Raw genomic sequence first — 22,806 nt, 5'->3', positions numbered from 1 at the left:
AACAAGCCTCACTATATACGGAAAGATATTCTCACTAATACGCAGGAACAAGGAGGTCTTGACGTTTTAGATTTCAATACTCTAAATAATGCTTTTAAAATAAATTGGATTCGGAAGTATATTAAGAACCAGAACAATATTTGGAATGCCTTATCCTAAGTATTTATTTGACTGTTGGTGGTTTAGAATTTTTGCTTCGACGTAATATTGATGTTGATAAAATCCCAGCAAAATTGGCCAAATTCCATAAACAAGCAATTTTAGCTTTGATGTTAATGGCGGCAGTGTAGCCTAGTGGTTAGAGCGATGGACTAGTAACCGAAAAGGTTGCAAATTCAAATCGCCGAGCTGACGAGGTACAAAACTTGTTAAGAATTTGTTCTTAACTGACTTGCCTAGTTAAATAATGTTAAAATAAGATGTATAAACACAAATTTTCCCCTCACAGATACTTTATATGGAACAACAAAGATATACGATTTAAAAATAACTTTTTTTTTGTAACTGGTTTGAGAATAAAATAATTTTGGTTGGTCAGTTACTGAATGAGGATGGATATCTACTCTCATATGGGGAATTTCTTGATAAATTTAAAATTCCAGTAACCCCGAAAGAAAATGCAATTGTTTTTGATGCGGGGGGTTGTCTCTTTTAAATTCCTCTGTGGTTGATGTAAGTAACATAGATGTACATGAAAATATATTCATTGGCAATATTAACATCAAAGATAAATGTAGTAATAAACAGATTAGGAATATTGTTTGTGATACTACAATTCCCTCAGCATGATTATTTTGGTCAAATATCTATGGTATATTTAATTCAACTGCTAATAATATTAGGTACATTTCATATAAAAAAATGCAAATGGTCTAATTCAAAACCTAACTTTTTTTACTTTATAAATTAATTTAAACAATATGTCACTACTTTAACTAAAATGAAAAACAAAAAGGCATTTTAAAACGTGTTGTATTATTAAGTATTATTAATGAATATTATTTGTTTGTTTAGGATTCCTGACAATGTAAATAGTTTGTATGTATGCTTGTTTGCATGTGACTATTCTTCTTTTGTTTGTTGATATTTGTTTATTTAAATAAAAAAAATTAAAAAATCGAAAGTTGCTAGCCAGCCAACCAAAATTGGTTCTGTGAAGGTTCCCAGAACACAAAAACTGTTCATTTGTGCTGATTATTACAACGTTTCTATTAGGTGGCAAAAAAATATTTGCCTAATATTGCAAAAACATTTCTCTAGGTTGTGGGAACATTGTGTGTTTTGGGGATGTTATCATCCTAATGTTAGATAAAACCCTAACTACAACTTAATGGGAATCTCAGCAAACGTTCTGGGAATGTTCCTGGTTTGCTGGGTGGTTTCTTCAAACCTATATTTCATACTAAATCCTACGTATTCTATCAAATCCTAAACTATAATCTATCAGAATAGAATTTAATAGATCAATAAAAAGAGTCCTATAATCTCCAGCATGCAGGGATCAATATCAACAAAAAACTGGACATGTACTTTAGTCGTGTTTCATAAGTTCCACGTTTATTTAATATCAATTGACAATGTGTTTAGTGTACACCAACTGTTTATGCTTCACTCCAACACTCAAATAGAGACATTGATTTAACTACTGAACATTTAAGATGGTGTTTAAACGGGTTACAGCTGTATGGTGTACTGTTTACAGCAATCGTGTTTATTTATATACAATGCAAAAAAAACATGAAGAAAACCAAATAGAAAAATGCTTTTATGGGTGCAGTTTGACAGAGCTATAGAAACAATACAATCAGTTCTGATTAAATATGGAAGCACACTTCAATAATGGTGGCTCAAATGCTGCTTTGTGAATGCTGTGATGGTGATGATAGAGGGGATGTGGATGTTTGTTTGCCAGACAGTGAAACAGGATTGACAGACAGACAGTGACCGAGTCCCAAACGGTACCCTATTCCCTATACAGTGCACTAGTTTTGACCAGATCCCATAAGGCATATGGTAAAAAGTAGTGCACTATTACGGGAATAGGGTGCCATTTGGGACTAATGATCCAGTCTACATGATGTCCTGGCTACATTCAACAGGCCATATGAACACTTCTCCTCTTAGGTAAGGGTCTATTGTGTACTATTAAGTGTAGTGCCCTTGATATTGTAAACTGGGAAGGAGGCAACCATAACCTGCTCAATACACACTGCAATCCAATATAATAAAGTATGATATAATAATTTACATTCTACCAGACTGTATATGTGAGATTTCAGTGATGCACCACCACCATCCATGACTATTTGGGTTTTCTGATTCAATCAATGGAACTAGACAAACTGTGAGGAAATTAGCCAGACCCAACAGGTGTAGAACCCATTGGTACAGGGTAGACCTCTGACCCGTTGGTGCAGGGTAGACCTCTGACCCGTTGGTACAGGGTAGACCTCTGACCCGTTGGTACAGGGTAGACCTCTGACCCGTTGGTACAGGGTAGACCTCTGACCCGTTGGTGCAGGGTAGACCTCTGACCCGTTGGTGCAGGGTAGACCTCTGACCCGTTGGTGCAGGGTAGACCTCTGACCCGTTGGTGCAGGGTAGACCTCTGACCCGTTGGTGCAGGGTAGACCTCTGACCCATTGGAACTTCAAAGGAATGATAACAGTTTTAAAATGCACATTTACTGCAAGCAGTGTATACCCTGTAGTTATACAGTAAGATACATTGATATGGGTAAAATTACCTTATATCACAACCTTCATTAGATTGAATCATTAATGTCAAATCTAATATCATTCACACACAGAGCCCTTTCAACATGGTACTGTATGTGAAGAGATATGCATGTTGCCAGTGGTGGAAAAAGTACACACCTGTCATACTTGAGTAAAAGTAAAGATACCTTAAAAGAAAATGACTCAGGTAAAAGTGAAAGTCACCCAGTAAAATACCACTTGAGTAAAAGTCTAAAAGTATTTAGTTTTAAACGTACTTAAGTATCAAAAATAAATGTAAATGCTAAAATATACTTAAGTATCAAAAGTAAAAGTAAATGTATAAATAATTTCAAATTCCTTTATATTAAGCAAACCAGACGGCAAGATTTTCTTGCTTTTTAAATTTATGGATAGCCAGGGGCACTCAGACATCATTTTCAAACGAAGCGTTTGTTTTTAGTGAGTCTGCCAGATCAGAGGCTGTAGGGATGACCTGGGATGTTCTCTGTTTAGTGAGTCTGCCAGATCAGAGGCAGTAGGGATGACCAGGGATGTTCTCTGTTTAGTGAGTCCTCCAGATCAGAGGCTGTAGGGATGACCAGGGATGTTCTCTGTTTAGTGAGTCTGCCAGATCAGAGGCAGTAGGGATGACCTGGGATGTTCTCTGTTTAGTGAGTCTGCCAGATCAGAGGCTGTAGGGATGACCTGGGATGTTCTCTGTTTAGTGAGTCTGCCAGATCAGAGGCAGTAGGGATGACCTGGGATGTTCTCTGTTTAGTGAGTCTGCCAGATCAGAGGCTGTAGGGATGACCTGGGATGTTCTCTGTTTAGTGAGTCTGCCAGATCAGAGGCAGTAGGGATGACCTGGGATGTTCTCTGTTTAGTGAGTCTGCCAGATCAGAGGCAGTAGGGATGACCTGGGATGTTCTCTGTTTAGTGAGTCTGCCAGATCAGAGGCTGTAGGGATGACCTGGGATGTTCTCTGTTTAGTGAGTCTGCCAGATCAGAGGCAGTAGGGATGACCTGGGATGTTCTCTGTTTAGTGAGTCTGCCAGATCAGAGGCTGTAGGGATGACCTGGGAATGTTTTCTGTTTAGTGAGTCTGCCAGATCAGAGGCAGTAGGGATGACCTGGGATGTTCTCTGTTTAGTGAGTCTGCCAGATCAGAGGCTGTAGGGATGACCTGGGAATGTTCTCTGTTTAGTGAGTCTGCCAGATCAGAGGCTGTAGGGATGACCTGGGATGTTCTCTGTTTAGTGAGTCTGCCAGATCAGAGGCTGTAGGGATGACCTGGGATGTTCTCTGTTTAGTGAGTCTGCCAGATCAGAGGCTGTAGGGATGACCTGGGAATGTTCTCTGTTTAGTGAGTCTGCCAGATCAGAGGCTGTAGTGGGATGTTCTCTGTTTAGTGAGTCTTCCAGATCAGAGGCTGTAGGGATGACCTGGGATGTTCTCTGTTTAGTGAGTCTGCCAGATCAGAGGCTGTAGGGATGACCTGGGAATGTTTTCTTGATAAGTGCGTGAATTAGAACATTTTCCTGTTCTGCTAAACATTCAACATGAAACAAGTACATTTGGGTGTCAGGGAAAATATATGGAGTAAAAAGTACATTATATTCTTCAGAAATATATGGAGTAAAAAGTACATTATATTCTTCAGAAATGTAGTGGAGTAAAAGTAGTCAAAAATATAAATAGTAAAGTAAAGTACAGATACTCCAAAAAACTACTTCACTAGTACTTTAAAGTATTTTTACTTAAGTACTTTACAACACTGCATGCGGGTACAGTGATATTCAACATAGAGTACCAACAACAACAGTAGTGCTGTGTTCCGTTGTATTGAACAGCAGAGCCACAGCTGTGTTCCGTTGTTATTGAACAGCAGAGCCACAGCTGTGTTCCGTTGTTATTGAACAGCAGAGCCACAGCTGTGTTCCGTTGTATTGAACAGCAGAGCCACAGCTGTGTTCCGTTGTTATTGAACAGCAGAGCCACAGCTGTGTTCCGTTGTTATTGAACAGCAGAGCCACAGCTGTGTTCCGTTGTATTGAACAGCAGAGCCACAGCTGTGTTCCGTTGTTATTGAACAGCAGAGCCACAGCTGTGTTCCGTTGTATTAAACAGCAGAGCCACAGCTGTGTTCCGTTGTATTGAACAGCAGAGCCCCAGCTGTGTTCCGTTGTATTAAACAGCAGAGCCCCAGCTGTGTTCCGTTGTATTAAACAGCAGAGCCACAGCTGTGTTCCGTTGTATCGAACAGCAGAGCCACAGCTGTGTTCCGTTGTATCGAACAGCAGAGCCACAGCTGTGTTCCGTTGTATTGAACAGCAGAGCCACAGCTGTGTTCCGTTGTATTGAACAGCAGAGCCACGGCTGTGTTCCGTTGTATTGAACAGCAGAGCCACGGCTGTGTTCCGTTGTATTGAACAGCAGAGCCACAGCTGTGTTCCGTTGTATTAAACAGCAGAGCCACAGCTGTGTTCCGTTGTATTGAACAGCAGAGCCACAGCTGTGTTCCGTTGTATTGAACAGCAGAGCCACAGCTGTGTTCCTTTGTATTGAACAGCAGAGCCACAGCTGCGTTCCGTTGTATTGAACAGCAGAGCCACAGCTGTGTTCCGTTGTATTGAACAGCAGAGCCACAGCTGTGTTCCGTTGTATTGAACAGCAGAGCCACAGCTGTGTTCCGTTGTTATTAAACAGCAGAGCCACAGCTGTGTTCCGTTGTATTAAACAGCAGAGCCACAGCTGTGTTCCGTTGTATTGAACAGCAGAGCCACAGCTGTGTTCCGTTGTATTGAACAGCAGAGCCACAGCTGTGTTCCGTTGTATTGAACAGCAGAGCCACAGCAATACAAGTATATTGTGTCAGACTCAGCACACCTTGGTGTTGGTGTTGCAGTGTGTGTTTAACTGTCCTATTTCCCATTGGCATTACAGTTCTTCCTTCTCTTAATAATATTATGCACCTCAAATGGTACCATATTCCCCATGTACTGTAGCGCAGTATATAAGGAATTATAAACTAGGTGGTTTGAGCCCTGAATTTCGATTGGCTGAAAGCCATGGTATATCAGACCGTGTACCACAGGTATGACAAAACATTTCGTTTTACTGCTCTAACTACGACGGTAACCCGTTTCTAATAGCAATAAGGCTCCTCAGGGGTTTTGCGACATATGGGTATGGGTTTGTGTGCACGGCTCAGGGCTGTATCCAGGAACTCCACGTTGTGTCGTGCTTAAGAACAGCCCTTAGCCGTGGTATATTGGCCATATACCACACCGCCTCGTGCCTTTAACTATATAAGGAATAGGGGGCCCTTTGAGACATAGCACTTATAGGTTATGTCATTTCCTGCTCGTACTGAGCATGCTCTGTAGGTTGGCTGGCCTCCTTATCAAAAGCTACAGGTAGCAGTGTATCAATCAATCAATTTGGGCTCTGTCACTACATCAATGGCTGGAAAGCGATGGATGTTAAATGAGCCCATTAAACACCATCTCCCTAGGTATGCTATACTTCCTGAGACTCACATAAAGAAGGACAAGAAGAACCCTGCATACCATGAAGGAAGTAGCTACTGGGCATACTGACAGCCGTCCTGTACTCTTCCAATTGTGAGTAGTGGCCTGACATGACGTCCTGTTCTCTTCCAACTGTGAGTAGTGGCTACTGGGCATACTGAGAGCTGTCCTGTTCTCTTCCAATTGTGAGTAGTGGCCTGACATGACGTCCTGTTCTCTTCCAACTGTGAGTAGTGGCCTGACATGACGTCCTGTTCTCTTCCAACTGTGAGTAGTGGCTACTGGACATACTGAGAGCTGTCCTGTTCTCTTCCAATTGTGAGTAGTGGCTACTGGACATACTGACAGCCGTCCTGTTCTCTTCCAACTGTGAGTAGTGGCTACTGGACATACTGACAGCCGTGCTGTTCTCTTCCAACTGTGAGTAGTGGCTACTGGGCATACTGACAGCCGTCCTGTTCTCTTCCAACTGCGAGTAGTGGCTACTGGGCATACTGACATGACGTCCTGTTCTCTTCCAACTGTGAGTAGTGGCTACTGGGCATACTGAGAGCCGTCCTGTTCTCTTCCAACTGCGAGTAGTGGCTACTGGGCATACTGACATGACGTCCTGTTCTCTTCCAACTGTGAGTAGTGGCTACTGGGCATACTGAGAGCCGTCCTGTTCTCTTCCAACTGTGAGTAGTGGCTACTGGGCATACTGAGAGCCGTCCTGTTCTCTTCCAACTGTGAGTAGTGGCTACTGGGCATACTGAGAGCCGTCCTGTTCTCTTCCAACTGTGAGTAGTGGCTACTGGGTATACTGAGAGCTGTCCTGTTCTCTTCCAACTGTGAGTAGTGGCCTGACATGACGTCCTGTACTCTTCCAACTGTGAGTAGTGGCTACTGGGCATACTGAGAGCCGTCCTGTACTCTTCCAACTGTGAGTAGTGGCCTGACATGACGTCCTGTACTCTTCCAACTGTGAGTGCAACATATAGCAGGGTAATAGCATAGTAAATACACAATACAACTGATGACCAACTTGTAAAAAAAAACACAAAAGGCTCCTCAGTCATCATTCTGCTTCCCTGTTGCCTGGACTGGACCCACTACGATGACTAATGTATGCTCGATACAAAACAAACGGCCCGTACATTTACAATTCGTCACGATTCATTCACATACAGTAGCTGCAATAGTGATGCATACATCCACGTTTACACAATAAGTGCTGTTGAATGGAGAAAACAAAAAGGGACTAAAGACTAAAATATTAAGCTTCACGTGAGATTAACTAAAAAGAAGCGATTATTGAGGAGGATGTGAGCGCCATATAATTTGCTGTTTTCAATCTGGTTATTATACATAAAATGTCTACAATGAAATATCAGTAGTGTATTTCTATAGAAATGGATAATCTTATACTATCACTCGATAATATGTTTATAAAATAGCGTACGGTATATGACAATTCATATTCACTGTCTTTAAATGCATTTGGCTCATATCAATCTCTGACAATTGTTTTGTTGTTTTTTTGGCTCTGTACTCCAGCACTTTGGATGTGAAATGATACAATGACTATGAGGTTAAAAGTGCAGGACTGTCAGCTTTAATTTTGAGGGTATTATCATCCATATCAGGTGAAATGTTTAGAAATTACAGCACTTTTTTTTTGTTCATAGTCCCTCCGTTTTAGGGGAACAAAAGTATCGGGACAAATTCACTTTATAATTTCAAATCCAGGAAGTGCTGGAGTACAGAGACAAATCAACAACAGCAAAAAAAAATGGTCGCTGTATCGATACTTTTGCAGCTCACTGTATATTAACCTACTGTGTACATAAATAGATTATGGTTAGCTAGACAAAACAGCCACGCGATGATGACAGAGTCCCAAACCAGCACCCTACTCCCTATGTAGTGCACTACTTTTAACAAGGGCCCATAGGACTCTGGTCAAAAGTAGTGCACTACACGGGGAATATGGAATCACTTGGGACGTGATGAAGTAGATCCAAAGCAACTGGTGACTGCAGATATACTGTTTGAAAAGAGAGGCACTGCATCATAATGTACAAATCCTTGTTCAGACACCTCGTTTCTTGTCTTATCCCTAGTGTGCTACAAAACGCTTGTTTTCATCCTCCTTATTCTATTCACAATGTAAGGGATCGGGATCGATATGTCCATGCCCCCATCTGTTTCTCATCTTGGGTTTGAAGTATAATTAATTTCCATTACATTCACAATCTCTCGAACTTTCTAAAATATTGTAGCATGAGTGAAATCGGATTGTAATTAGCTCAGGTACAACACTTCAAAATCTTATCTATGTGATGTTGATGGTTTAATTTAAGTAACATATAGCTGCTATACTATAGCACATAGAAGATGGCCCTGTATCAATTAGTTTTTTTTTGGGGGGGGGGGGGGGTAGCACTAGTCACTACTGACCACAGTACGAAGGGGTAGGGGTAAGAGGTCATAGATCATAGGTCATGTTATCAAAACGTTAGTCGAACTCATAATAAAAAGTGCTGCGTGCAGAAGTTGCACTGTAACTACTTTAGAAATATAAATGTATTTGTAAATAAATACACGCATAAATAAATAATCATATTGTTAAATATTTAAATATATCACATATTAATATAAAGAAAAATCGTTAGACTTTAGAGATGAATCAAGGTTAAATTTGGGAGGATTTTTATAACATGTTATTTTACATAGCTACTGTAGGGACCTTTATAGCTATCATAGATAACTTCATAGTTACCGTAGATGCCTTCAGAGTTACTGTAGATACCTTCAGAGCTACTGTAGATACCTTCATAGTTACTGTAGATACCTTCATAGATACTGTAGATACCTTCATAGTTACTGTAAATACCTTCATAGTTACTGTAAATACCTTTAGAGCTACTTTGGGAATTAGCTAAACCATCATCTGGTTTTATCAGAACACCAGTGTGAACATGTGATCACTTGATCAATGCCAACCCTTCTCTGTAGGTGCATCCTCCCATGGCACCCTATTCCCTTTGTAGCGCACTACTATTGACGAGGGCCCATAGGGTCCTGGTCAAAAGTAGTGCACTATATAGGGGATAGGGTGCCACGTGGGATGTCCTGTCCAACAGAGCTGAGCTGGTATGGAAAGAGAATAGGGACAGAAATAGTTACTCTGTCCTGCCCAACAGAGCTGAGCTGGTATGGAAAGAGAATAGGGACAGAAAGAGTAACTCTGTCCTGCCCAACAGAGCTGAGCTGGTATGGAAAGAGAATAGGGACAGAAAGAGTAACTCTGTCCTGCCCAACAGAGCTGAGCTGGTATGGAAAGAGAATAGGGACAGAAATAGTTACTCTGTCCTGCCCAACAGAGCTGAGCTGGTATGGAAAGAGAATAGGGACAGAAAGAGTTACTCTGTCCTGTCCAACAGAGCTGAGCTGGTATGGAAAGAGAATAGGGACAGAAAGAGTAACTCTGTCCTGCCCAACAGAGCTGAGCTGGTATGGAAAGAGAATAGGGACAGAAAGAGTAACTCTGTCCTGTCCAACAGAGCTGAGCTGGTATGGAAAGAAAGAGAAAAATAAACAGAAGAGTTACATTAAACGTAACAATTGTCAATTGTAATTTTTTTCAGCCTTATATTTTAGCAGAACTGACAAAACCCTAGTTTGTGGTGAAAATGTGTTTACTATGAATACTAACCTGTGTTTTTATAATATTTTTTTTTTTTACATTGTATGAGTAACAATAAGAGCAGCAATATAACCAAGACCACGTATCTGGAGTCAGCAGTAGTGTTATTTCCATGGTAAGACTTCCATCTCAGTTGTGTCCCCTTAAGGTAAGCTGAGGTGCAGTAATGTAGCGATGTGAACAAAAGCATCCCACTGTAAAACAGCGTCGTTTCAGACAGAACCATTTACTGTCAACACTCCTGATTTTTATTTATTTTTTCTTTCCTCGAGGAAATAAACGTGTGTCGTTTAATAAGCTCAACGTTTTGCTGATGACATAGCCATACAGAGTACATCACAATGTCTATAAAATAAGGAACTGGTAACTAACTACCCATTACTCCGTTCCACCAGCTCCGAAAGATAAGGACGAGCAGCATCCCAAATGGCACCCTATTCCCTATATAGTGCACTAGTTTTGACCCAAATGGCACCCTATTCCCTATATAGTGCAATACTTTAGACCTAAATGGCACCCTATTCCCTATATAGTGCACTAATTCTGACCCAAATGGCACCCTATTCCCTATATAGTGCACTAATTCTGACCCAAATGGCACCCTATTCCCTATATATAGTGCACTAGTTTTGACCAGAGCCCTATGGGTTATTCATACAGTAGCTATGACCAGCCCTATGGGGTCCTGGTCAAACGTAGCACACTATAGAGGGAATAGGGTGCCATTTGGGACACAATCCTTGGCGAGGGGTTAACCAGATGATAAAGCCCACACAGACAGACAAGCAGTACAGGCCTGACAGACACACAACGATGATGGAGGCCTCAGATACACAGGTGGTCAGCTTGTGATAAAGTGAGCGTGTGCAGAAGGAAGAAGAGCAGGTTACTAGTGTAGGATGGAGAGGGTGGGGGGGGGGGGACGGTAGGGGGGGGGGATAAGCACAGGAGTAATCTAGGATTTATATACAGGTTAGTCTCTTTGCGTTCGAATGTTTTCTATCTTCTTTATAAGACGTTGTTGTTGTTGGATTGTTTGTTTCACATCCTCATCTGTCCAGCTCTCCTTCTGGAGAGTTTTGATCTGTTGGAGACAAAAAGGGGAGGAGAGAATATATTGTATATGGATTCAAAATACCAACCATTCGGATTTTTCTTCATATTTACTGCATATTTATCTCAACATACTGAATAATAACATACAGTAGATAAACGTAAGGTTACTTGCATAACCCCGGTTCTCTGATAATATGAGAGAGAGATATTGAGGGGTTCGCCTACTCTTGGAAGTACCAATCAAAAAATGTCTGTTGGAGACAGACAGGTAGAGTGGCGAATGAGGTGAGACCCTCACTTCCATTAAAAGGAGCCACCCTCTGGTTATTCTCGCTTCTCTTCCTCAAGCTCTTGTAAGCATGGGGAATGCGGTGATACATCTCACTCATATTATCAGAGAACCGGGGGTTACGCAAGTTCTCTTTCAAATACTCTTGTTAAGATGTATCATGTAGGGATATGGCCAACTCCCTGATCGCAAGAAATCGGCTTTTACGAAGCCAGGGAATTCCCCAACGTAACAACCCTGAGAGGTCCCGAAACGAAGGGAAACAGAGGTCCCCTCCCCCCAGGAAAATCCTCATAACTAAGTGAGGGAGAGCCCAGTACAAAACTCCAGTCTCAGCATCATGAGACATGAGGTCATATCCTGTGTAGTAGAGGATCCTTCCTAAGATAAATACAATGGTTTTATCCTTTTTTTCTTTGTACTCCCTGACGAAGGCCGTGCAGCCGAAACGCGTCTGAGTTTTTTTTTTTAAATAAAGGCATTTAAATTAATGATATGAAGAGTGCCTTGGTCCTCCTTTCCTTTTTTTGATCCCCCATGAATCATCAGGATACAGTCAAAAAGAGAAAGTCCCACTCGAGGGTGATAGCCCAATGAGCGAAGAGTATGACACCTTTGCACACACTGAACAACAACACGGGATGTCCTTCTAGGGGAAAAGCGTCCGGGTAAAAAAAGCCATAGTCTTCGAGGTGCGTCAATAGGAAAAAAGTCGACCCGGGATAAAAAGGAGGTCAGGTAATTAACCTGAAAAACACTGGTCGAGCACAGTCCACCGATACGCTAGGGACGCCAAGGGTAGTAGTAAAAGTGAAAGAAGGTGGAATATGACGTCTGTGTGCTTTTCAGAGGCTAAAATCGAGGAGGTCCACTTTCTTCTTTGTCTGTTAAAACCGGAGAAGCTCAGCCAAAGGGCTCTTTCTTGCTCATGGTATGACCACAGCCTTGGATGGCACTACGGGAGGCCTGTAATCAGGTCTGTAATCATACAGATCTCCTCCCAAGCATCTGGGTCTAGGGTGTCTGAGTCCAGCTGCTTCCTCCACTCCTCCAGTAACTCAACCTTGAAAACCAACAATAAAGAGGTCACGTTGACGGGTTTTAATGGAGGCCTTTCCAGGGAGTGAAGCGCTGGTAACAAGGAGCTAGGGGCTGAGGTGGTGAGCCAGTGACCGCTCCACCGTGGAAAGGTTGCCAAACCCAGATTCCTCCATATTGTGCATGTCCAGGCTCGGGATACTCTTAGCAAGAATCCTGTGGGTAATGGGTTTATCCCGAGAGCTCGTAGCTTCCAATAGGCAAGCTGGTACTGCGGCGAGCAGGTCCTTTATCGGGGCTGTGTGGGCAGGAGTCTCTTCCTGTCGTACAGGTCCCTTAAGCCCCAGAAGATGACCATTCGATGTTGAGTCTGGCCGTGGCTTACAGATATGATGGAGCCCAAACTTCACTGGAAGAGGGGCAACGCCAATGCTCTAAGGGCCGTCAGGTCTGCAGGCCTGAGAGGGTGGAAAAACACAGTGCAGGAGTTGGGGAATGACGACCATCTCAAGGATTTCCGTGAGATTGATGTCATCCTCGCCATCAACCTAACTCACCTTCACCACTACGTCCTCAGACATTGAGGGAAGGGAGTGGAGGCTAATGAGGGGTTATCTAGCTAGCAGCTACCTCGTGGTGAAGGTATGCCGTGGCTAGCTCAGTGCTAGCTCAAGGAAACCGAATGACAGTTTGCCTTCAGAAAAAGGCACAGATGTTGCTGTGAAGGCAGAGAGGGTTGGTTTAGCTAACAAAATGGGTGAACATATGTTAACTAGACTTAAAAAGGGAGCTAGCAAAGCTACCATCTTGCAGGTAGGTTATACTAGTGAGGTTAGCTTGCCTTTCAGCAAGCTAGCCAACTTAGCCTTGCAGCGTGGGCTAACCGAGTCTCAATAGCTAGCAACGGAAACTGAGAAGTAGAAAAGGTAATTTCTACTCGAAAGGTAACAGGTATCCAGTCGATATGAGGAGAGCTAGAGTAGTGACACTCTTTGGGTGAGGAAGAGAAGCGAGAATAACCAGAGGGCGGGGGAGTGGCTCCTTTTATGGAAGTGAGGGTCTCACCTCATTCGTCACTCTACCTGTCTGTCTCTAACAGATGTTTTTGATTGGTACACATGTAATACATTGAAACATGTATTTGAAAGAAAACTCCTTTATAGTTATAATTCAACTGGGATATAAAGTTTACAATTACATTTTAGTTATTTAGCAGACACTCTTTTCCAGTGTAACTAAAGTCATAAAAATAAAAAATAAACACCTACGATCACTATCATTGTAATTAAAACGTTCTTAAAAATAGTCGCTATAAGCATAACCAATGTTAGTAAAAATGAAGGTGGTGGATGAGGTGAGTTTCCCTCGTACTATGTAAAGCACTGCGAGTACATTAGTTGGTAGAAATGTGCTATACAAATTCAATTCATTATTTTTATTATTTATTAAGGGAAAAACACAAAAACCTTAGTGTATCATCCATGTTACCTGATGGATCCAGCCAGGAGAGGGTTAAAAGCATAGAGCCAGTCGTGCATCTCCTTGTCATTGCTGGCTTGGAGCAGTATACCGCGGTGCTCTGTACACACAGCAAACGTGTTTGGGGTCTGTTGGGGAAACACGGAGAGGTACAGTAATGTTAAAACCAGCAAGCTGCCCAGAGCAAGCTTACTTTTGAGGGTAGGTAGGAAGAGAGAGGAGTAAAAACATGACATCTTCTGTGAGTTTTTTCAAATGCAGTACATATAAACTTAAGCAAAAAAAATAAACGTCCTCTCACTGTCAACTGCGTTTATTTTCAGCAAACTTAACATGTGTAAATATTTGTATGAACATAACAAGATTCAACAACTGAGACATAAACTGAACAAGTTCCACAGACATGTGCCTAACAGAAATAGAATAATGTGTCCCTGAACAAACGGTGGGTCAAAATCAAAAGTAACAGTCAGTATCTGGTGTGGCCACCAGCTGCATTAAGTACTGCAGTGCATCTCCTCCTCATGGACTGCACCAGATTTGCCAGTTCTTGCTGTGAGATGGTACCCCACTCTTCCACCAAGGAACCTGCAAGTTCTCTGACATTTCTGGGGGGAATGGCCCTAGCCCTCACATTCCGATCCAACAGGTCCCAGACGTGCTCAATGGGATTGAGATCCGGGCTCTTCGCTGGCCATGGCAGAACACTGACATTCCTGTCTTGTTGGAAATCACGCACAGAACGAGCAGTATGGCTGGTGGCATTGTCATGCTGGAGGGTCATGTCAGGATGAGCCTGCAGGAAGGGTACCACATGAGGTAGGAGGATGTCTTCCCTGTAACGCACAGCGTTGAGATTGCCTGCAATGACAACAAGCTCAGTCCGATGATGCTGTGACACATCGCCTCAGACCATGACGGACCCTCCACCTCCAAATCGTTCCCGCTCCAGAATACAGGCCTTGGTATAACGCTCATTCCTTCAACGATAAATGTGAATCCGACCACTTTTTGCAAGTCCTGTCTGGTCCAGCGACGGTGGGTTTGTGCCCAGAGGCGACGTTGTTGCCGGTGATGTCTGGTGAGGACCTGCCTTACAACAGGCCTACAAGCCCTCAGTCCAGCCTCTCTCAGCCTATTGCGGTCAGTCTGAGCACTGATGGAGGGATTGTGCGATCCTGGTGTAACTCGGGAAGTTGTTGTTGCCATCCTGTACCTGTCCTGCAGGTGTGATGTTCGGATGTACCGATCCTGTGCAGGTGTTGTTACACGTGGTCTGCCACTGCGAGGACGATCAGCTGTCCGTCCTGTCTCCCTGTAGTGCTCTCTTAGGCATCTCACAGTACGGACATTGCAATTTATTGCCTTGGCCACATCTGCAGTCCTCAAGCCTCCTTGCAGCATGCCTAAGGCGCGTTCATGCAGATGAGCAGGGACCCTGATCATCTTTCTTTTGGTGTTTTTCAGAGTAAGTAGAAAGTCCTCTTTAGTGTCCTAAGTTTTCATAACTATGACCTTAATTGCCTACCGTCTGTAAGCTGTTAGTGTCTTAATGACCGTTCCACAGGTGCATGTTCATTAATTGTTCATTGAACAAGCATGAGAAACAGTGTTTAAACCCTTTTGCAATGCAGATCTGTGAAGTTATTTGGATTTTTACGAATTATCTTTGAAAGACAGGGTCCTGAAAAAGGGACGTTTCTTTTTTTTTTGCTGAGTTTAGTTGCAGCCAAATATATTGGCACTGTAATTGTAAAAAAAAACAATTGTACTCCACAGATTGTTATTGTATTTTCAACATTACAGAACCAATTTTATTTTTGTAAATTTAATTTGACCATTTTAATTTAAAGCTGGAGCTAGTACTTGGTTGCACAGCCTTTTTGCCAAGATAACTGCAGGTAAGCGTTTCTTGTACCATCAATGAGCTTCCTGCACCTTTCTACTGGCAATTTGCCTCACTTTTCAGCAGCAAATTGCACCAATTATTCAATGTTTAAGGGGTCCTCTCAACCAACTGCTGTTTTCAGCTCTTGCCATAGATTACAGATGTGATTCATATCTGAACTCTTCATTGGCCATTCCAGAACAGCCTTCTTCTTTTTTTTTTTTTTCTTCTTCTCTTCTTTTACCATTCCAGGGTGCTGCTTCTTCTTCGTTTAGGTTTGTTGTCCTGCTGGAAAATCCTCAAATCCACAAACTTCAACAAACACACAGTTTCTGGACACTGGGTTGAACATTGGATTCCAAAACACCTTAATAATCTACTGCTTTGGCAGATCAGTGCTGTGTTTACAGACAACCAAATGAAGCATTCAATGAAAAGAACACCCTACCTAGACTGAAACATGGCTTTGCTGCCTCAGGTACCTAGGGCCTTTTGAAATGCGCAAGTGGTCACAAAATCTGCAGATGATCAGGTGTTTTGGTGTCCAATGTTTAAACCAGTATCCAAGTCTTCATTGGGTCTTCCATCAGGAAAACAACTCCAAATACACATAAGGTAACACAGAGAAATGGTTCAAGAAGAGATGCTGGACTGTTCTGGATTGGCCAGTTAAGAGTCCATCCTTGAGTCACATCAAAAACGTATGGTGAGATCTGAAAACAGCAGTTGGTTGAGGGCGCTCCTCAAAACATTGTGTTGTAAAAGGTGTCAGGTTAGGGTGTGTAAAGGTGTCAGGTAAAGGTGTGTAAAGGTGTGTAAAGGTGTCAGGTAAAGGTGTGTAAAGGTGTCAGGTAAAGGTGTGTAAAGGTGTCAGGTAAAGGTGTGTAAAGGTGTCAGGTAAAGGTGTGTAAAGGTGTCAGGTAATGGTGTGTAAAGGAGTCAGGTAAAGGTGTGTAAAGGTGTCAGGTAAAGGTGTGTAAAGGTGGCAGGTAAAGGTGTGTAAAGGTGTGTAAAGGTGTGTAAAGGTGTCAGGTCAAGGTTTGTAAAGGTGCCGGGTTAGGGTGTGTAAAGGTGTGTAAAGGTGTCAGGTCAAGGTTTGTAAAAGTGCCGGGTTAAGATGTGTAAAGGTGTCAAGTAAAGGTGTGTGAAGGTGTCAGCTAAAGGTATCAGGTAACGAGGTGTAAAGGTGCCAGGTAAAGCTGTATCGACAGGTAAAAGGATACCAACCTTGAGCATGGCCTGCTGGTCCTCGCTGTACTTGACATGGGCAGAGGAGAGGTTGAGGATGGCTCTCTCCACGCTGTCTCTCTCTGTATTGTAGATATAGACGTATGGACGTCTAACCACCACATAACGCTTCACCCAGCCGTTGGTATTAGGCTCCAGGAAATGCAGGTAGCCCTTCTTTGACACAATGGGGCTGGTGGAAAGATCAAGATTGTTACTACACTTGTTCACTTTTCACACTACCATGCCGACCCTAACTACCTTTTGTCATGACGTTGCCCTCTTTGGGTACAGCGAGCACCATCCCCCTCTCTCTGTCTCCTACAACCAGGCTGCTGTGGTCAGAGAGGTCGTAAATTCCTGGAGGAGATTATCTCCTCATGGCCACAGTATATAGAGAGAGAGTGTCATAGAGAGAACAAAGGAATTTCTTCCACCTCACAGAACTGGAGAACCGAACGACATTTATGTTCTGGAGAAGGTATAAAAGATCGGTGAAGAATCCAGCTACGAACTGGTCCGTTTGGTACAATTTTGTGAAACTCATGGGAGACAATAAGGCCACATTACCATAACGCTGTTTTTACAATAGCCTCAGATATGAGGCTTACATCTAATTGTTGTATAAGATGAATGAGTGAGGATGATACTGTTTGTGAAATTGTGTAATGTGATTTTGGACTGTTTAATGAAGGAAACTCCAATTCCCTTTGGAGTTTAACTAAATCAGAGGACCGCCCATGAGCACAGTTATGGTCTGACGTCCTGGGACAGGCCCTTTTCTGCTCTTCCGAATAAGACCCCCACCCGGGTTTTCTATCACCAGACCAGCTTACCTCGATAACGAAAGGGCCAAGGTTTGAGAGGAGACCGAGCTTACCTCAATTACGAGATGGCTAAAGGTTGCAGACCAGCTTACCACGAGAGGGCCAAGGTTTGAGTAGAGACCATAAACCTAAGGTTTGAGTAGATGGCTGAATCTTTTAACCATACCATGTGGTTAAACTCTTAGACTATCGATACCGACAGAATAAGAACAAGTCTTTGATATTAATTACTAGTCTGCAGCTAGGAATTCGGTATCATTGAACGCGAAGACCGACAACCGCTGAAACACCTATTCTATAACGACATGAATGAATGTCACTCTGAACACTCCATTCTAACCACGACAGAGAGGGAGAGAGGGTGGACAGACTCTCCAACAGAAACAAACTTTTTAACAGAGATCCCGACGACACACTGGGGATAAATATATATATTGATTGCAATTGTTCCCGAATGAGTGAGCGTTCATGTGCAAAGGATTAGCATTTCAATTGTTATAATTATCACTCTGTCTAACAAGCCGCCATGCCGGTTTAGCCCACTAGGGCACATCCCCCTATCATTTCTTTGTAAACATATCTATTTTGTTTGTTTGTGTGATGCATTTCTGTGAATTACTTAGTACATAAATGATTTTAAGACAATTGATGTATGGATGACTCATAGTGAAGACTGGGTTCGTGCAGATAACGAACAATTTATGACGTTTGGAATGAGGTAAATAATAATTCATTAATCAGAAGACTAAGTGATCAGATATTAAAATATCTGAAAGTTAAATTAGGAAAATTATAAATTTGTAATCTGAATATTTTCCTTGGTGCCCCAACTTCCTAGTTAATTACAGTTACATGATTAAGTAATTTAATCACGTTATAATAATTACAGAGAATTTTTGATAAAGATAAGTCTTCAGTTTTAATGATGCCAAAGACACGACACTTTGCTGGCTCTGATATTTTATTTTACACATTGTCGTTTTCAAGATGTGAGCAGCAACTATGGTGGATAGGTAACAAGGCCAGCTCAATAGAGCTTGACACATTTTGCCTCAGTAGTGTGAAAAGCACTTTGATGAGGTCAATTCCACCAAGTCTACTAAGCCATAAATCAATCAATCAATCAATACATCTCTGAAGCCCCCTCACCTGACCCGGATCTCTTGGATGTCTGGTACAAAGCGGCGCACCCTGGGTTTAACCTCCGGGGCGGCAATCCCACCAGAGGACTTCTTGACCTCTCCATCCCGCTGTGAGCAGTCAGGGTTGGGGCTGGCACATCGGGAGCGAAGCTTGGTGGCTCTGGTTGGAGAGACGGAGGAAGAAAAGTTTTCCATGTGGGGATAGACCATAGAGATAGTTAGAGAACCCATCTTAGATATAACCCGTTTTAGCATGGATATTAGCATTGAGCGATTCCACCTGTTTTAGCCTGGATATTGGCATTGAGCGATTCCACCCGTTTTAGCATGGATATTGGCATTGAGCCATTCCACCCGTTTTAGCCTGGATATTGGCATTGAGCCATTCCACCCGTTTTAGCATGGATATTGGCATTGAGCCATTCCACCTGTTTTAGCATGGATATCGGCATTGAGCGATTCCACCTGTTTTAGCATGAATATTGGCATTGAGCCATTCCACCTGTTTTAGCATGAATATTGGCATTGAGCCATTCCACCTGTTTTAGCATGAATATTGGCATTGAGCGATTCCACCTGTTTTAGCCTGGATATTGGCATTGAGCCATTCCACCTGTTTTAGCATGGATATTGGCATTGAGCGATTCCACCTGTTTTAGCCTGGATATTGGCATTGAGCCATTCCACCTGTTTTAGCCTGGATATTGGCATTGAGCCATTCCACCTGTTTTAGCATGAATATTGGCATTGAGCGATTCCACCTGTTTTAGCCTGGATATTGGCATTGAGCCATTCCACCTGTTTTAGCATGAATATTGGCATTGAGCCATTCCACCTGTTTTAGCATGGATATTGGCATTGAGCGATTCCACCTGTTTTAGCCTGGATATTGGCATTGAGCCATTCCACCTGTTTTAGCATGAATATTGGCATTGAGCGATTCCACCCGTTTTAGCCTGGATATTGGCATTGAGCCATTCCACCTGTTTTAGCATGAATATTGGCATTGAGCCATTCCACCTGTTTTAGCCTGGATATTGGCATTGAGCCATTCCACCTGTTTTAGCCTGGATATTGGCATTGAGCGATTCCACCTGTTTTAGCCTGGATATTGGCATTGAGCCATTCCACCTGTTTTAGCCTGGATATTGGCATTGAGCCATTCCACCTGTTTTAGCCTGGATATTGGCATTGAGCGATTCCACCTGTTTTAGCATGAATATTGGCATTGAGCCATTCCACCCGTTTTAGCATGAATATTGGCATTGAGCGATTCCACCTGTTTTAGCATGGATATTGGCATTGAGCCATTCCACCTGTTTTAGCATGGATATTGGCATTGAGCGATTCCACCTGTTTTAGCCTGGATATTGGCATTGAGCCATTCCACCTGTTTTAGCATGAATATTGGCATTGAGCGATTCCACCCGTTTTAGCCTGGATATTGGCATTGAGCCATTCCACCTGTTTTAGCATGAATATTGTCATTGAGCCATTCCACCCGTTTTAGCATGAATATTGTCATTGAGCCATTCCACCCGTTTTAGCATGAATATTGTCATTGAGCCATTCCACCTGTTTTAGCATGAATATTGTCATTGAGCGATTCCACCCGTTTTAGCCTGGATATTGGCATTGAGCCATTCCACCTGTTTTAGCCTGGATATTGGCATTGAGCCATTCCACCTGTTTTAGCCTGGATATTGGCATTGAGCCATTCCACCTGTTTTAGCCTGGATATTGGCATTGAGCCATTCCACCTGTTTTAGCATGAATATTGGCATTGAGCCATTCCACCCGTTTTAGCCTGGATATTGGCATTGAGCCATTCCACCTGTTTTAGCATGGATATTGGCATTGAGCGATTCCACCTGTTTTAGCCTGGATATTGGCATTGAGCGATTCCACCTGTTTTAGCATGGATATTGTCATTGAGCCATTCCACCCGTTTTAGCCTGGATATTGGCATTGAGCGATTCCACCTGTTTTAGCATGGATATTGGCATTGAGCCATTCCACCTGTTTTAGCATGGATATTGGCATTGAGCCATTCCACCTGTTTTAGCATGAATATCGGCATTGAGCCATTCCACCTGTTTTAGCATGAATATCGGCATTGAGCCATTCCACCTGTTTTAGCATGAATATTGGCATTGAGCCATTCCACCTGTTTTAGCATGGATATTGGCATTGAGCCATTCCACCTGTTTTAGCATGAATATCGGCATTGAGCCATTCCACCTGTTTTAGCATGAATATCGGCATTGAGCCATTCCACCTGTTTTAGCATGAATATTGGCATTGAGCCATTCCACCTGTTTTAGCCTGGATATTGGCATTGAGCCATTCCACCTGTTTTAGCCTGGATATTGGCATTGAGCCATTCTACCCGTTTTAGCCTGGATATTGGCATTGAGCCATTCCACCTGTTTTAGCCTGGATATTGGCATTGAGCCATTCCACCTGTTTTAGCCTGGATATTGGCATTGAGCCATTCCACCTGTTTTAGCATGAATATTGGCATTGAGCCATTCTACCCGTTTTAGCCTGGATATTGGCATTGAGCCATTCCACCTGTTTTAGCCTGGATATTGGCATTGAGCCATTCCACCTGTTTTAGCATGAATATTGGCATTGAGCCATTCTACCCGTTTTAGCATGGATATTGGCATTGAGCGATTCCACCTGTTTTAGCCTGGATATTGGCATTGAGCCATTCTACCCGTTTTAGCCTGGATATTGGCATTGAGCCATTCCACCTGTTTTAGCCTGGATATTGGCATTGAGCCATTCCACCTGTTTTAGCATGAATATTGGCATTGAGCCATTCCACCTGTTTTAGCATGGATATCGGCATTGAGCCATTCTACCCGTTTTAGCATGGATATTGGCATTGAGCCATTCCACCTGTTTTAGCATGAATATTGGCATTGAGCCATTCCACCCGTTTTAGCCTGGATATTGGCATTGAGCGATTCCACCTGTTTTAGCCTGGATATTGGCATTGAGCCATTCCACCTGTTTTAGCCTGGATATTGTCATTGAGCCATTCCACCCGTTTTAGCATGGATATTGGCATTGAGCGATTCCACCTGTTTTTGCCTGGATATTGGCATTGAGCCATTCCACCTGTTTTAGCCTGGATATTGGCATTGAGCCATTCCACCTGTTTTAGCATGAATATTGGCATTGAGCGATTCCACCTGTTTTAGCATGGATATTGGCATTGAGCGATTCCACCTGTTTTAGCATGGATATTGGCATTGAGCCATTCCACCTGTTTTAGCCTGGATATTGGCATTGAGCGATTCCGCCTGTTTTAGCCTGGATATTGGCATTGAGCGATTCCACCTGTTTTAGCATGGATATTGGCATTGAGCCATTTCACCTGTTTTAGCCTGGATATTGGCATTGAGCCATTCCACTCGTTTTAGCCTGGATATTGGCATTGAGCGATTCCACCCGTTTTAGCCTGGATATTGGCATTGAGCCATTCCACCTGTTTTAGCCTGGATATTGGCATTGAGCCATTCCACTCGTTTTAGCCTGGCTATTGGCATTGAGCCATTCCACCTGTTTTAGCCTGGATATTGGCATTGAGCCATTCCACCTGTTTTAGCATGGATATTGGCATTGAGCCATTCCACTCGTTTTAGCCTGGATGTTGGCATTGAGCCATTCCACCCGTTTTAGCATGGATATCGGCATTGAGCCATTCCACCCGTTTTAGCCTGGATATTGGCATTGAGCGATTCCACCTGTTTTAGCCTGGATATTGGCATTGAGCGATTCCACCCGTTTTAGCATGGATATCGGCATTGAGCCATTCCACCCGTTTTAGCCTGGATATTGGCATTGAGCGATTCCACCCGTTTTAGCATGGATATCGGCATTGAGCCATTCCACCCGTTTTAGCATGGAT

The 22,806-nt window shown here is 42.8% G+C and overlaps 1 protein-coding gene across 27 annotated transcripts in view; it reads right to left on the bottom strand.

Annotated features, from left to right (window-relative positions):
- Window positions 1–1,535: 1,535 nt before the first annotated feature.
- kif1aa (kinesin family member 1Aa) overlaps window positions 1,536–22,806 on the bottom strand; it is a 246,098-nt gene continuing 224,827 nt past the window's right edge. For 25 of the 27 annotated variants that reach the window (XM_071346549.1, XM_071346554.1, XM_071346556.1 and 22 more), the window contains 4 exons: window positions 18,892–19,044; window positions 16,916–17,108; window positions 13,810–13,928; window positions 1,536–11,022 (listed from right to left, as the gene is read on the bottom strand). In XM_071346549.1, coding sequence (XP_071202650.1) covers window positions 10,980–11,022; window positions 13,810–13,928; window positions 16,916–17,108; window positions 18,892–19,044 — 508 coding nt within the window. In that variant the 3' untranslated portion in view covers window positions 1,536–10,979. The remainder of the gene's footprint in view (window positions 11,023–13,809; window positions 13,929–16,915; window positions 17,109–18,891; window positions 19,045–22,806) is intronic. The other 2 variants (XR_011668385.1, XR_011668386.1) reach the window with 2 other exon arrangements.

This window comes from Salvelinus alpinus, chromosome 16 (genome assembly GCF_045679555.1).
Source record: "Salvelinus alpinus chromosome 16, SLU_Salpinus.1, whole genome shotgun sequence".
In the NCBI taxonomy this organism is placed as follows: domain Eukaryota; kingdom Metazoa; phylum Chordata; class Actinopteri; order Salmoniformes; family Salmonidae; genus Salvelinus; species Salvelinus alpinus.
The sequence above is the reverse complement of the archived record's forward strand: the minus strand, read 5'-3'. Positions and strand labels throughout refer to the sequence as shown.